General features: G+C 52.6%; 1 protein-coding gene across 1 annotated transcript in view; it reads right to left on the bottom strand.

Annotated features, from left to right (window-relative positions):
* Positions 1-14,704, bottom strand: part of LOC133356780 (WASH complex subunit 1-like) — a 107,521-nt gene that overhangs the window by 12,714 nt on the left and 80,103 nt on the right. The window contains exons 5-8 of the mRNA XM_061574448.1: positions 12,469-12,604; positions 9,449-9,638; positions 8,258-8,488; positions 4,127-4,276 (exon numbers count right to left, since the gene is read on the bottom strand). Of these exons, the coding sequence (XP_061430432.1) occupies positions 4,127-4,276; positions 8,258-8,488; positions 9,449-9,638; positions 12,469-12,604 (707 nt within the window). The remainder of the gene's footprint in view (positions 1-4,126; positions 4,277-8,257; positions 8,489-9,448; positions 9,639-12,468; positions 12,605-14,704) is intronic.

Here is a 14,704-nt window from a genome sequence, read left to right as displayed (position 1 = left end):
TGGACACCCGTGATGGAAGACCTTGAAGAGAAGTGTTCGGTGGATAGCACGGGGGAGATGTAGACATCACAACCACGTGAGCCTGAACACGCGGACCAAACTTAACGACTCTCTCCCTCTCTCCGTTCGTCTTCTTTCGTACGGCTGACGTATACACCTTCTTGGTTCTTTCGGTAAAGTCACGTAGAAGGGAAGTAATAAAATAATAAAAATAAAACATAATAAAATAATTCTCACGACGTTTCGGCTACAACGCAAGCAGCCGTCTTCAGGTGAAGAATGAGACACTGCCAAGCTTGGAGCGTATCTATAAGCTGGGTTGATGTATACACGCCGAGCAAACGACGACAATTTCACATTCAGGTGGCCAAGCCCAGGTAACCGCGTCAGGAGACAGCGGAGGAGTAGTGCATCATCGCCGTGACGTCTCCTTCCTATGTGTGGATCGGGGCACTGCGTCGTTCCACGTCCCTCTCTCTCTCTCTAATTGATGCACACAGCGTTGAGACGCTGTCCGCCCGTCCTCGCGGCCCTGGCTCGCGATGGTTAAGCGTCTTGCACACATCGCAGCGGCTTCAATTAGCAAGCGGGGAGCAAATGGCACCGTCTCGGATCGATACCGTTGCATTATTCGTCTTCAACGCACACGACCTTTTCAAGACATCGATCGACCCACCTACCCCCCCACTTCCCCCACCACCCCCCTCTCCGGGGGCATCATCCGCTTCTCTATCCTGCCCGCCCCCCCATCCTCCCACAACCCCCCAGCTTCGACAGCACACGTCCTAACAACTGAGGGGTGTAATCGCTCACGAAGGAAGGAAGGAGCGAGAGAGAGAGAACGGATAGCGATGGTGGACGGGAGAGAGGCAACAGGGCGGGGCGTGTCGACGGCCGTTGCCGCCGTTGCTGCCCGCGCGGTCAACTCGTTTCTCTGGGACCTCCTTTTGTGTTCAGTTTGTTGCCCTTACCCCGTGCGGTGTGAAAAAATTCAACGTCGATACATACAGCCGAGGTAAGAGCGAGAGGAAGTCCACTCAGGCGGCGATGGGGACACGTCGGTTAATGGTTAGGGGCCGAGTCAACCCCGGTGAGGCCCATGCCCTTCCCACGCACCACCGATAAGCACGGTTGGCTACGTACGTGTGTGCGTACGTACATACGTACGCACGGTTAGCGGAGATGCGCCGGTCCGTGAGCCAAAGTGGTTCTCATTCGAGCGGCGGAAAGTGGCGCAGCGGTAGTGCCCGTGCCTCGAAGGCAGCTTGGGGCCTGGGTTCGGTTCCCCGCCTGGAGCGCCCCTCTCTGTGTGGAGGTTTGTATGTTCTTCCCCTGCTCTGTCCGGGTTTCCTCCGGCGTCTCCAAGCTCCCTCCCCGGTTCTCCGGTTTCCTCCCATAGCGAGTAACATGCGACGGGATTGGTGTCACGCAACCACGCAACCATCACAATGTAGCAGGACCCTCCTTGAAATCAGTCTTCGGACTCGGTGTGGTTTTCCTGGGTAAATACGTTTATTATTATTATAATCATATTCCTCCACATTCCCTCGATGAAACATGTACGTGTAACTGAAAACCAGCAGCGGTGCCTGTTATTTGTCCGTTTCTGAATATTATTCTGCATTAAGTCAAATCGTCTGGGACAGCTCAAATCGGTGTGGGCAAACTATTGTTGCTATTCGTGACCCCCAGCCACAGCCCCCCCCAGGGCGACTGCCCCGGGCCCCGCACTTTGGCGACCCCCCCCCCCCCCGCCGCGGCTTGACGTCACCGTGTCAGATGTAATACTTGTGGTTTAGCTTGAAAGCAATCGGGGGGGCGGGTTACACCGTGTGCGATTCGTCTCGGGATCCACAACCCACCACTCCCTCCCCACCTACGGACGGCTCTACCCGCAGCCAGTGTCAGAAACGTCCCCAGATTCTTAACGGCGTTGGCTGATCTCCGTGATGGCACCACGGCCGCTATTGACTCCCCCACAAAGCGGAATTCATTGAATCTATCCCTCGAGCGACACCGGACCCAGTCAATACCCCAAACCGGGATTTTAAACTCGAAACCTCTCAGCAGTGAGTTACGCACTCTAATCACATCGCTCTCCAGCCGCGCGCTATTACCGTTAAAGCCGCGCTACCATCGTTCACATTGAACACGTGCACGGGACCTCTCGCCAATTCGCTGCTAGGAGTTCACTGACCGCACTTCACCACGTTGGTCAGCGAGGGTTGGCGAAGGCGGACGCCATAGTGCAAAGGAGTGCAATTCAACAACCGCCCCAAACATAGCTCCATCACAGCAGCCTCTGACACCTGTTACGCATGGCTGGTGGCCCATCCGAGCACCGTTAAAGTATCGGTGCCAGGAAGATGTTGGCCCACTGCTTGAGCAAGTTCGCACACGACACGGGAAAGTGGAAATAAATGACGAAATGCGCAGCGGACGCCTACGGGCTATCTGCCCGTGGATCGTGATGATGATGACGACGGCGGTGGTGATACATTTCCACTTGATAAGCCACTTCACTTCGTCGAGTCGTCGTTTGTGGCCGAGTCGATTCTGACAAAGCGCTACGTAGCTCTGAGTGGGCCTTACCTGGTGAAATAAGAATGGTGGCATCGTGTACGTATGTGTAGCATCACTACCGTGTACGCACGCACATGTGTCACGTCACCGTGCGGGGGAGGTCTACACACACACATGACGTCATCCCGGCTGGAGGCGGGAATGACGTCAGGGCCGATTCTGGACTCGGGAGGTGCTGTGAGGTCGTGGCACTCTCTGTGATCCCGGCTGGACACGTGACCGGATCCCAGTGGGGGCCGGGGGCCCAGGGGGGCATCGGGAGGCACGTGGACAGCAGGGGGGGGGGGGGAGCTTCGAGAGGGTTCTAGAAGGGAGGCGTGGCCGGGGTGGGGCCCGGGGCACGCCGAGGCCCATATCAGCAGCCTCCTCACGAGGTTCGGGGCTGCCCGTGCCAAGAATGAAGACGCATCGTGAAGACGCCAAGAAGAGTCAAGGCCTCCAGTCAGCGGACCTGCCAGTAGCCCACCTGGCTGGGTCCCGCTAGAGTATCTGAGAGAGGAGTGTGTGTGTGTTAGCCGGAGTAGGGCGGTGGTCACCACCCTTTGTGGAATGTAAGAGATAACTGTTGTGTCCAGTAAGAAATAAGTGTTGCCTCCCAAGAAGTTGTGTGTGCCTAAATTCGAACTCACTACGTATGTGTAGTGACATATGACGTCACTACTGTGTCAGCCCGTACGAGGGCTGGGGGCCACAAGGGGGTGCCTGGGGGGTCACGTGGTGGAGGGACCCAGACCTTCCCGTGAGGTGGGGGAAGGGAGGCGTGGCCTGGGCAGAGCCGGCCACGCCGTAGCGGATATAAGCGTGGTGTGAACGCAGAGCGAGGCTGTTGTACTGTACTCCGAAGTGAAGACGACATCATCGGTCGTCAAGTCCCGGGTTGTCGTCCTGGGCCAGGCAGGCCGCAGCCTGCCTGGTCCAGTCTGTGTCGTGTTCCAGAGTGATTAGTGAGTTGAGGAAGGTGGTCACCACCTCATGTACAGTGTTATATTAATTCTAGATTTGAAGCTTTCGTGACTGCAAGGATTCATATTCTTAGGTTTTTTTCCGGTAAAGTCACGTAGGTAAAAAATTAAAATTAATAAAAGTAAAATAAAAAATAAAATAAAAAAATAATCACGACGTTTCGGAGGCAACACAAGCGTCCGTCTTCAGGTGGAACCGTCACAGCACGATAGCTGTACTTTAATCAATTTAAATTTTTTACCTACGTGACTTTACCGAAAAAACCTAAGATTAGTGTTATATTACTTACCGTTTAATAAATAGTGTTGCCTCCAAGCTGTGTGTGTGTGTGTGTGCACCTAATTCGAACCCACTACGTATGTATGGATGCATTAAATTTCGATTTAAAGCTTTCGTGACTGCAGGGATTCATCTTCTTGGTTCTTTCGGTAAAGTCACGTAGAAGGGAAGTAATAAAATAATAAAAATAAAACATAATATTATTACTTCCCTTCTACGTGACTTTACCGAAAGAACCAAGAAAATATGGATGCATTCTCGAACTTATTTTGTGTAGCAGCGGAGGAGCCACTGGTCGTACCTGACTGTTCTTTCTGCTTCTTCTTCTCGAACTTGCGCTCCTTCACCTTGCGCAGGGACGTCTTGCCACCGGCCTGGCGGATCGACTCCAGCAGGTTGGCCCGGTTCCCCGAGGGCTGCGCTATCTCGCTCGGGGCGCCCTGCAAAACCCCTGCGGAAAAGAAGACAAGTGGGCCCTTAACCTTGTGAAATGAAAAAATAATTGTTTCTTATTTAGGGGCGATGTTGCCGTGCCCAATCCCGATCGAGCGATGTGCCCGCGTCATTTTCAAATCCGGCAAAAAAACTTACAACGTGACGTCGTTGGGCAAGGGCGGGGCCGATTGGCGTGTGGCGACGTCACGTTCTACGTTTTTTGCCGGGTTTGAAAATGACGCGGGCAAATCGCTCGATCGGGATTAGGCGCAGCAACATCGCCCCCCCTGAACTCCGAACTGTTTTCTTTTTGCATTCTGCAAGGTGAAAGGCCCACCGCGAAAGCAAAGATGGCACCGCACCTCACGATTACGACCGCACCGATTTTACCGAGGGCGGGGTTCCCTGCCGGATTCGAACCGCAAACCCAATGCAAACAAACGGGGGAAACGTACTTATTTGAGGCCGAGTCGACCTAGGGGAGGCACAGGACCGGTTGAGATAATCGTCACTGGGTGTTGGCCGTGAGCGGGAATCGAACCCGGGTCGCCAGGTTCATAGCGCAGCGCGCTAACCGCTACACACATGAAAGTACACACGCGTGCACACACACACACACACGCACGTGCGCGCATGACCCTGGAAGTTTATTAACATGTGTTGTGCTCTCGAGGTGTCTAGGTGGCTAAGTGGTCAGGGCGATGCGATGGGAACCTGGGTGTCGGCCACCTGTGATTCAATCGGACTCCTGCAGCGCAGTGGAGTTGATGTTCACAGGGTTGGCACAACAACAACAACAGCAGCAACAACAACAGCAACAACAACAACAGCAGCAACAACAACAATACCCTTCACGTTCAAATGTGGCGCTGGTAAATAACAAAGTTGGCCTAAATTCCAGTTCTGAAAATTTTAAATATTTGTTTTACTGCCATGGAAATATTACTCGAATTGCTGCCCCCTACCGTGCTGACCAGAGGGTAACAAGGAATATGAAGGGATGTGAGATTTTAGCACGATGTAAGACCGAAACTGGAGGATTTCTCCACAACTGTGGCTGTCCGCCCCGATGATATTGGTTGCAATTACTGGCGAACCGTCACGGTCCTCAAATTGTAAATGTTGTGGGTTGATTCTCCAACACGTCGGTGTGCTGAACGAGTGACGAATTAAATTTTTTTTTAAAGTGACAAACCTTACTAATTGGCTGTGTCACGTGGTTCCGGGTTTAACGACACATTTATACATCTTCGCGGTCTCACCCAAAAACCTCTTATTATATCCGCTTATGTGGGCCGCTCTCGAACGCAAAGTGTCGCACTGCGTTGGGAGTGCAACGGATTCGATGATTTATCATCTCGCCGACACGATCGGGATAAAATCGTGAAGAGAAAAAGATATTTACCAAACGGACAGACAGACAGAGAGAAACCCGTGCGCTCTCACCAAACAGGAAGGGTAACACAGCAGCAAGGAACTGGGCAGTCTCACTGCATCGCTTGCCACCGCACGGCTCGGTCGATTCCTCGATAGGATGAAACGTCGGCGGAGCACAGAGAGCAGGCTCTGTCATGTGACGTCCAGGGTCAAGATGGAGCCGAGACCTATCGTTTTATTTGCCGCTCTTCGGTCAATAACGGCGCAAATTACACGAACGTTTTCTCTCCGCCCCCCCCCCCCACACCCAAGCGAACAAACGTGAGGTTACAAACGAGGACCCAAAACGTTATCGCGATAAAAGTTATCGACGGAGCTTGAGAGCTCGTGATGCCACTTTCACAACAATAAAAAATTGCCATTAACGATCGTAAATTTAGACGTGTGGTACAGCATCGCTCGGGCGACAAGAGGTCGCGCGGCGGTTGAGAGTGCCGTGCTGAGAACCCGATGACCCGAGTTCGATTCGCGGCGCCACTGCTGCCGTCAGGGTCAACGTGATATTTGAAGTGGTCCCTTATCTTGCTCCCTTGAGCAGCCCAGCCTAACCAGCATGGTTAAGCACGGTCGATCAATCCGGTTGGGGGTAGACGTTCATCCAGCAGTAGATTTTAAAACGGCTGCAAATTGTTACTATTATAGGGCCACCATGGTGGCGAGATGTTGAATACCTTGCCTGGTATACGGGAGGTCGTGGGTTTAATTCTAACCCTGATGACGCCTGCTGTATATTTGTAGTTTACATGTCTCTCTCTCAGTTGTGGCGTAGATTTTCGTCCGGGCCCTGCACTTTTTCCCTCCACATTTAGAATCAACGTGCGTTTCGAGTATTTGGTTGCGATACATTTCCACGTGATAAGCCACTTTGGTTGAGCTGACATTTGTGCCCACGTCGCTCAGCTGGACCCTATCTGGTGAGATAAAAAAAGCTTATAGTTTTATAAACATACATTATTTTTTTTACTCGTAATCATCGGTTAAAAAAAAAAAAACCCAAAAGGAATTAGCTCCTAACCTGTGGCCAGACGAGATGTATTGATGGCTTTGCACAAGCAGAGATGGATGGCCTAATCTCGCAACGCCGGGCGGCTTGCAGGAAATCCCACGCTGTTGCTGCTGCTGCTGCTGCTCCTAGCCGGAGCGCTCGTGACTCAAAACGCCTCGCGAGCTCCAAGCTCAGCCGACCGCGACAGATTGATGGAGTTGGGGGCGGCGTGGGGGGGGGGGGTGGTGTAAAACAGATCGAAATTCCCTCCACCGACGCGTGACGCCGGCAAAACTTCTTATTAGGACGCGGCACGCGCAGAGAGAGATCGACAGAAAGAGGGCGGCACTCGCGACGCGCTTGCGCGTGGCGCTTGCGAGGGCCCCACCGAGCGAACAGCGCCCCCCCCCCCCCGCCCGCCCGCACCCCCGCAACTTTGTGACTCGATGAATTAGAATCCACTTAGTTGGGCGCGCGGAATGCGCTCCCGCGATTGTTCGCAGGGCGCCCCAGGGCACGCGCGCGCGTGCAACGAGATAGCGAACTTTGCTTCTTCAAAAGCAGCTTTAACTCATCCAATCGCAATGCTCTCGCCACAGGTGAGCCACGGGGGGGGGGGGGGGGGGAGTGCAAGGTGGGAGAAACGAGGAACAGGGGGGGGGGGATGGACGGGGACTCACGATTCACAGATAAATGTGAGCCCGCATCTAAGGGGCAATTTCCACCCTTTATCTGCACCTGGAACGACATCAACCGCTGTCTAATGCGCGCCAAACAAATAAGTGCCGTTTTTCAAAGCGCAAACACCCATGCGCTCGAATTATTGACCTCATCTCGAGAGTAATCTGGTGGTGTGAAGGTTCGGGGGCTTTTTCTAACCCCCCCCCCCCCCTAACCACCCCCCCCCCCACCAGCCTTGTTTCCCACAGAGGCTTTTAGAGAGGCTGGTAATTACACCGAAGGACAAAAAGCATTGATTCTGATTCCTGGCACGGAACGCAGGGGCCCCCGTACCGTGGACGGACGGACGGACTTGACCGCCTGCCTAGCTCCGAGAGAACGCGATCGCAGGCACACCGAGGAGCCGCCGAGGGAAACGAAACGGCGCCGCTAACCCTAAGGGCTCGGGGTCGGTCAGGAAGGGTGGCGGGACAGACGGATAATAATCCACAGCCCCTGGTCAATCCGCTGCTGGATGAAGGCCACCTCGGGGTTTTTAACCGTACTTCCCCACGTTGGTAAGTACCGGTTGGCGGAGGCGGAGAGGACATGTATGGATGCTGAACGTCTTTCGCACCACACGTAGTCAACCGCGCTAATCGGAGGTGGACTGTGCATGGAGGTACAGTCGACAACCGGTTCTCGCCGATGCGGCCGATGACGTCACCTCCCGTCCGGCGGCACACACGCGCGGGGACGTCGGGGAACAGGGGTGGGGTGGGACTTGCAAACGATTTCCGTGCGATCGTATCGGTCGAGCGACCGAACCGATCTAGTGACTAGCCGGCAGTCGGCCAGCGAGACCGTAGAGGCGCCCTCAGGCCTCTCTCTCCCTCGTCCGCTCCCGTGTCGTACCGAGCGCCGGCTGAGGGACGTCTGTGCCGGAAGCCGGGCCGGAGAGCGGCGGTGGAGGCGGCGGTGGGGGCGGCGGAGGCGGTGGGCCCGGCAGACCGCCGCCGGCCATTCCGGGCGAGGGGCCCGGTGGGAGCATCCCGGACGGAGGCCCCGGGGGAGGAGGAGGTGGAGGAGGCGGCGGAGGCGGAGGGGGTGCAGCCCCGGAGGGAACCGGCAGCAGCAGGCCATCGCCTGTCGCCACACGAAGACGGAGGAAACAAAACAACAAACCGAGGGAGTTGAAGCGTACGCACGCGTGGGCTCTGGCTCGCGCGTGGTGTGTGAACCCTGCAGCCACTGGGGGGGATTGAATTTGCCACGATGGCAAAAGTAACAAATTGATCAATCGCCAAACTAATGGGATCAACAGGTGGGGGGAGGGGTGAGGGGGGGTTGTGATTTGTTGCATAATGTCCAATGGTGATCTTGCGGTGGTGGCCGCGGTGGGGGTGACGATAATAGTGGTGGTGGTAAAGGTGGTGGTGGTGGTGATGGTGGTGATGGTAGTGGTGGTGGTCGCTAAAATACAACAAGTTGGCACAGAAGGGGGCACAGCCGGTGCATCTGCCAGTCATCTCAATCAGTCAACCCATGGCACCTGGGTCTGTCCCGTGACCTCCTATCAACGAGCCATCCACATTTCACAGGGCCTCAGAGTGCACCTGGCCTGGCACAAGTGCCCTGGTGACGTCATCGCCACTTAGTGGCACATGGCGGCTGTTGTTGTTGTTGTTGGCGGTAGTCGCGGTGACAAGATGTTTACTACCTCGCCTAATATACAGGAGTCCGTGGGTTCGATCCCAACACTTACGCATATAATTAGGAGTTTACATGTTTCCCTATTAATTGGTCGCGTAGATTCTTCTCCGGGTCCTGCATATTTAAAATCAACGCATGTTCAAGGGCATTATGGCTGCTACAAATTGTCCACGTGATGATGAGAAACTCCGTTGAGCTATCAAACAAAGAGCGATACAGCTCAGCGGACTTTACCTGGTAAAATAAAAATAGTTTACTTTGAGTCCAGTTGCACGCACGCACACTCCCGTACACGGACGGTAAATAGATAAGCTAAGTGCACGCCGAGGTGGGTAGAATCACGATGGCGGTGGCGGCTGTGGCAGCCGTGCCGACTTCGGTGAGCAACCGTACCGGGCCCCGGCTCAAAGTTGGGCAGTTCAGGGAGACTGGCCGCCGAGATGGCGGAGGGCGCGATGCTGGGGCCCATGTCCAGCGTGTAGGCGAGGTCGTCCGCCACGCCGGGAAGGTCGGGCAGGTACGACGGGACATCGATCTCGGGAACCTGGCCCAGGTCCGGCACGTAGAAGTAGCTCTCCAAGGTCTGAGCGATGGGAGAGGAGAGGTAGGTGCCACGCGGGTTAGGGTCGTGTGTGGTGTTGTTAACGGAAGCATTGCTATCATCGTCTCTATCGTCGGTATCGCCATGGTCACCAGTATTATCATCACTAATGTCATCTTCATCTCCATGGTCACCACTATTATCATCATCATCACCATGGTCACCAGCATTATCGTCACCAATATTATCATCATCATGACAACCACCATTATCAGCACCAATATCGTCATCATTATCACCAAAGCCGTGCCTCCCACTTTTATCATCGATATCGACATCAACATCACCACCACCACCACCACCATCCTAACCATCATCAACACCGCAATTATTGTGATCAGAGGAATTCTCGAAAACATTATTTTGTTCATTCCCGGATGTTTATCTTGACCGTGCTATCAGTGCCGGATCAGGAGACAGAGGATCCGCTTCGATATTTTACGCAGCAGTGCGACATTTGTGCAAGAGCAGAGAACAGCCCACGGATATCACGTAGCTACGCAGCGGTACCCCTCCCACCCGCTCCGCATTCGCTTGTCGCGCGACAGTCAAAACGAAAATGCCTCTGCTCCTCGGGAGTTGGGATTTAGCCACATTCAGCGCGGAAACCAAAACTTTACGTGAAGGCAATTCATCGAGCAGTCACCTGTGACGGGGCTGACACGATAAACCCACGACGCTTGAGAAATCCAGTTAAATCGCAGATGTGCGGCTGGAAAATACCGATTCCAGGAATCTCAAGAGGTGCTAGCTCAGCACTCTCAAGCGGTGATTCACTCGGCCACCTCTCACAATCTCCAGCTGAACCATCATCGGTAATCACCGTCATCACAGTAAGCAGCGGGGGGAGGGAGGGCGTGCAGCTTCGACGAGGTCTGGGATGATGAAGGGGCGAACCCAGGAGGGCGGGAAGTTTGTAGCCGAGCACAGCCGCGAAAAAAAGATACAGCGCTTCAAGCGTCCCGTGGAAAATGGAAGGACGTAACGCGAAGGAAGCCGTGCCAAGCGCCGATTCTCTCTACAAATACGCCGGCAATCTCATTCCGTCAGCACTCTGCTGCCAGCGAGCGCAAGATGCGATGGGTGGCTGTTGAAGACGTCAAATGAGACGGTGAATAGGGTCCTATTCACCGTCTCATTTGACGTCTTCGACCGAATCCGAGACACACGGTTTGCCGTGTAATTTGTCGACGGCCCAGTTGGCTAGCGACAGCCAATGGAACGACATTAGCGAGGAACCGGCACAGAAGACCGTGCCTGGCTTGTCTCAAAGAGCATCCCGTCTGCCGGCTCCGCGCACGCAAAGTTTGCACCATCTTGGGGGCAATGGTCTTCACGGGACAACGTTTTGGCTGCTAGCCATCGAACAAAGACGGTTTCATTCTAGATTTGAAGCTTTCGTTATGCAAATGACCGTCGTCACCACTGTGAGCTGAGAGCACGAAGATCGTCCGCCACATCGCAATATCGACCGCGATTTATTTATTTACTCGCTTGCCTTCCTACTGGCGCATTTGCGAATAATTCTGAGATGGCACGTTGGCAGCGGTGCACAAGCACAATGAATGAAAATAGAAACAAAATTAACAAATCCCTCAATACCACTGTGGCCTTAAAATAAAAATAAAACGTGTAACAGGTGACGTTTCGGGCAAATGGTCCTCGTTCAGAGCAATATATCTACGAGCTTTTCATGAGCTGACTTATTTATGAGCTTGCTTACTGTCAAACTAGTAAAACAATTTTAACACTATTTACAATTGTGCCAATAACACCATGACGGAAGGGCGAGGCATCAATTTGGAGAAATTAATTTTACCCGGTGTGCCAGAGAATTGCCCCGTGTAAGTAGATATCACGAACTACTTTTGAAATTCATTGGGGGTGACCATTTCTCTTTACCCACACACACATACACACACGAGGCGGCGCTGATCTTTCTCACACATCCTGCTACAAAGAGAACGTTTGGCCCATGGCGTTTAAACTAAATATAATTCTCAGAGCTAAAATGTAATGACTTTTTTTGCGAGCAGTACCTGCTTTATCAGACTGAGACCATCAACCCCGTTCCACCTGAGAACCTGGGTTTTTAACCACGGGTCGATTGAAACCCAGATTCCAAGAAAAATCTCAGCAGTGTCACTTCAGTGCTCCGACACCTCAACTCCCCGGCCTTCCCATTAAAAAAGTGAACCTCGCAAGTTCAATATATTTTTTTAAAAAGTACATTTCACGACAATGTTAACACCACAACGGCTTGCACTGTCGATCGCTGCCAGTCCCCGGAGCGGGTAAAGGAATGGAGCATGGAGCTCATTATATCTCTGTGGGAAAAAATACAAATCTTGTTGAGCCACGGCGCGAGCCTTCAGTGATTCTCCCGACCGCGAAGCCACTCAGGAAGTTGGCCGCTGTCCCTGCTGTGCAGTCGACACATGCAGGGCCACGTGTGAGGGTGAGTGAGCGAACAAGTGAGTGCGAATGTGAGTTCGAGTGAGCGTGTCTGCACATGAGTGAGCGAGCGAGCGAGCATGCACATGAAAACAAACATCTCAGCGTGCACGTAGGAGCCGAGCGAGCGAGAACGTGAGATCAAGTGAGCGTGTGTGCACACAAACGAGTGAGCGAGTGAACGATTTAATGAGCTTGTCATGGCGAATGTGCGAATGAGAGCGCGAGCATGTATGAAAGTGAGTGAGCGAGTAAGCGAGCTTGGGAGCTTGTGAGCGTGCGTTGCTGAACCGGCAAGAGCCATCGCGCGTTTCCGTGCCACCCCCCCGCCACCCTCTCCGCCACTCCCTTCTCGTACCATGCGCTCCATCTGCTCGCGCTGTGCGATGGAGATGGGCGCCTCCCCGGGTCCATTGTACACCTCGTCCTGCAGAGCCGTGCGTGTCTTGGTGACGGCGCCCGACAGCGGGTCCAGCATCACGTACTTCTTGTACCTGGCGCCACGGCGCGGCGGAACAAATGAGACGCACGAGATGAACGATCCGTGCAAGGTTCCGTTTTCGTTTGAGAACTTTTTTTTCTGGAGATAATTAATTTGGAGCTTTCGTGACTGCAGGAATTACTCTTTGGTTCTTTCGGTAAAGTCACGTATAAAGGCCTATGTATGTCTCTCTCTCTCTCTATGTATCTCTGTGATATCTGTCTCTACTTATATGTCTGTCTATATGTCTCTGGTTCTGTGTTTTATCTCTCTCTCAAATTTAGCATTCTCAGGAAGAACGTAATCAACCACGTAGGGTGTTGACTGTTATGTTATCCGACGCTCTTTTGTATTACATTACATTTCTAAGTATACTAGATTTGTGTTTCTATTTCATTTATACCTGATGATGATTGCTTGTGTTGCAATCGAAACGTCGTATGCTAGTATTTAATTTATTATTTTCTCTTTATACGTGACTTTACCGAAAGAACCAAAGAGTTTTTTCTGGAGTTTGAGTTTACGTGATAACAAAAAAATTTGCCTCGTGGATGATCCCATTTAGCCAAACTCCCGGCTATTCTATCACCGAGATGTATGGTGCGTGAACACAGTAACAACAGAAACAAAAGACAAAAGCATCAATGTTGCAGGGAGCGTGTACAGGGTCCTTTAAGGGAGATATTGCACAACTAACAAGGTATTTGACTTCTCTAAACGAAACGCACCTGAATAAATAAAACAACCCAGTGCAAATGTAACGTCACGGTACGGGTGCACGCGCTCTCGATATTTTAGTCTAACAGCAACCAACACATTGAGCATTTTTAGAAAGAAATAAAACAACACTTCAAATTGCTTCGTACGACAAGATCACCCAGAATGCACCCGATATTTCATCAGCTCTTGCAGGCTGAGCAAGTTTGAAGCCTGGCTGTACGTGGATGAGGCACTGCCGGGGTATATCAGACATCGCTAAGGCTGCATGCTGCAATGGATTTGTGAATCTAATCGTGCCATGAGCTCTGGGCATTACCACTATACGTGCGTGCGTGTGCGCGTGTGGCTTCCCTCTGGGGAGCGGTAGTGTAGGGGGGTTAGCGTGCGACAAACCCGGTGACCCGAGTTCAATACCCGCTCACGGCCAACACTAGTGAGGATGATCCGAAGTGATCCTGGGCCTCCTCTAGGTCGACTCAACCTCAAATGAGTACCTGGTACGGGGTGTAAGCATCGCCACACCACCCCTTCGTGCGCCGTACCGGCCTTCACAGGTGCTTGCCAACTGCACTTGGCCCGACAGTATGTTAAGGCTATATGGGGGATCTTTGTCTATGTTTGTCCCTCTGGCATCCTCCGGTTTCCCACCACACAAAGCCAAACTTTCAAGCGTGGAATTGGCCAAACATCTCAATGCAAGATCCTCCTGAAATATAATTTTTGAGCCTCGTAGATTGCTACGTTGGATAACTAAAGCACATCATTATGATTACAACTCTTTGGCTTTGCATCTTATTTTAAGAGGGTGCTTTCTCAGGCGTGGTTCAATGCTTTTGAATTGTTTTCGATTTCAGGCTTTCCTGGATAATGTAAGGGCATTATTATCACGACTTACAAAATTATACCAGGCACTCAACGCGAAAACTTGAGTCGTTACTTTCATGAAAGTCTCTTAAACCTCACAAAAACACCGCATGCACGTACGTAGCTCTAATTGCCGGGTGAACCAATTATTGCCTTGCGGGAAGTCCGGCTAAGGGGGAGGCCTTCATCACTTCCTCTGGGTACAAATTAATTCGGAGAAAAACCCGGCCAATTATATTCGCCGGGAGGGCCATGCTACTGTCACTTTTACCCAATTAAGCGCGGGTAACTTTAGTTTTGCACGGACCATTTAGTGGAAGTAATGTATGGCGGTGTCCTAATTCGTACGAACCGGCCTACAAAAAACAAGCGACACACGAAGCCGGCCGAGACCGACTGGGAATTGAACTCGAGTCATCAGGTTCTGATTACGGCGCGCTGACCGTGAACGATTGCACGTCTGGCGACACACACGAAGACACCTTTCTCGTATTAAGGCCTTTCACAGACTAGTGGGGCAAGTGCTGTT

The sequence above is a fragment of the Lethenteron reissneri genome, chromosome 55 (genome assembly GCF_015708825.2).
Source record: "Lethenteron reissneri isolate LAM-NWPU_2019-01 chromosome 55, ASM1570882v1, whole genome shotgun sequence".
Lineage (NCBI taxonomy): Eukaryota > Metazoa > Chordata > Hyperoartia > Petromyzontiformes > Petromyzontidae > Lethenteron > Lethenteron reissneri.
The sequence above is the reverse complement of the archived record's forward strand: the minus strand, read 5'-3'. Positions and strand labels throughout refer to the sequence as shown.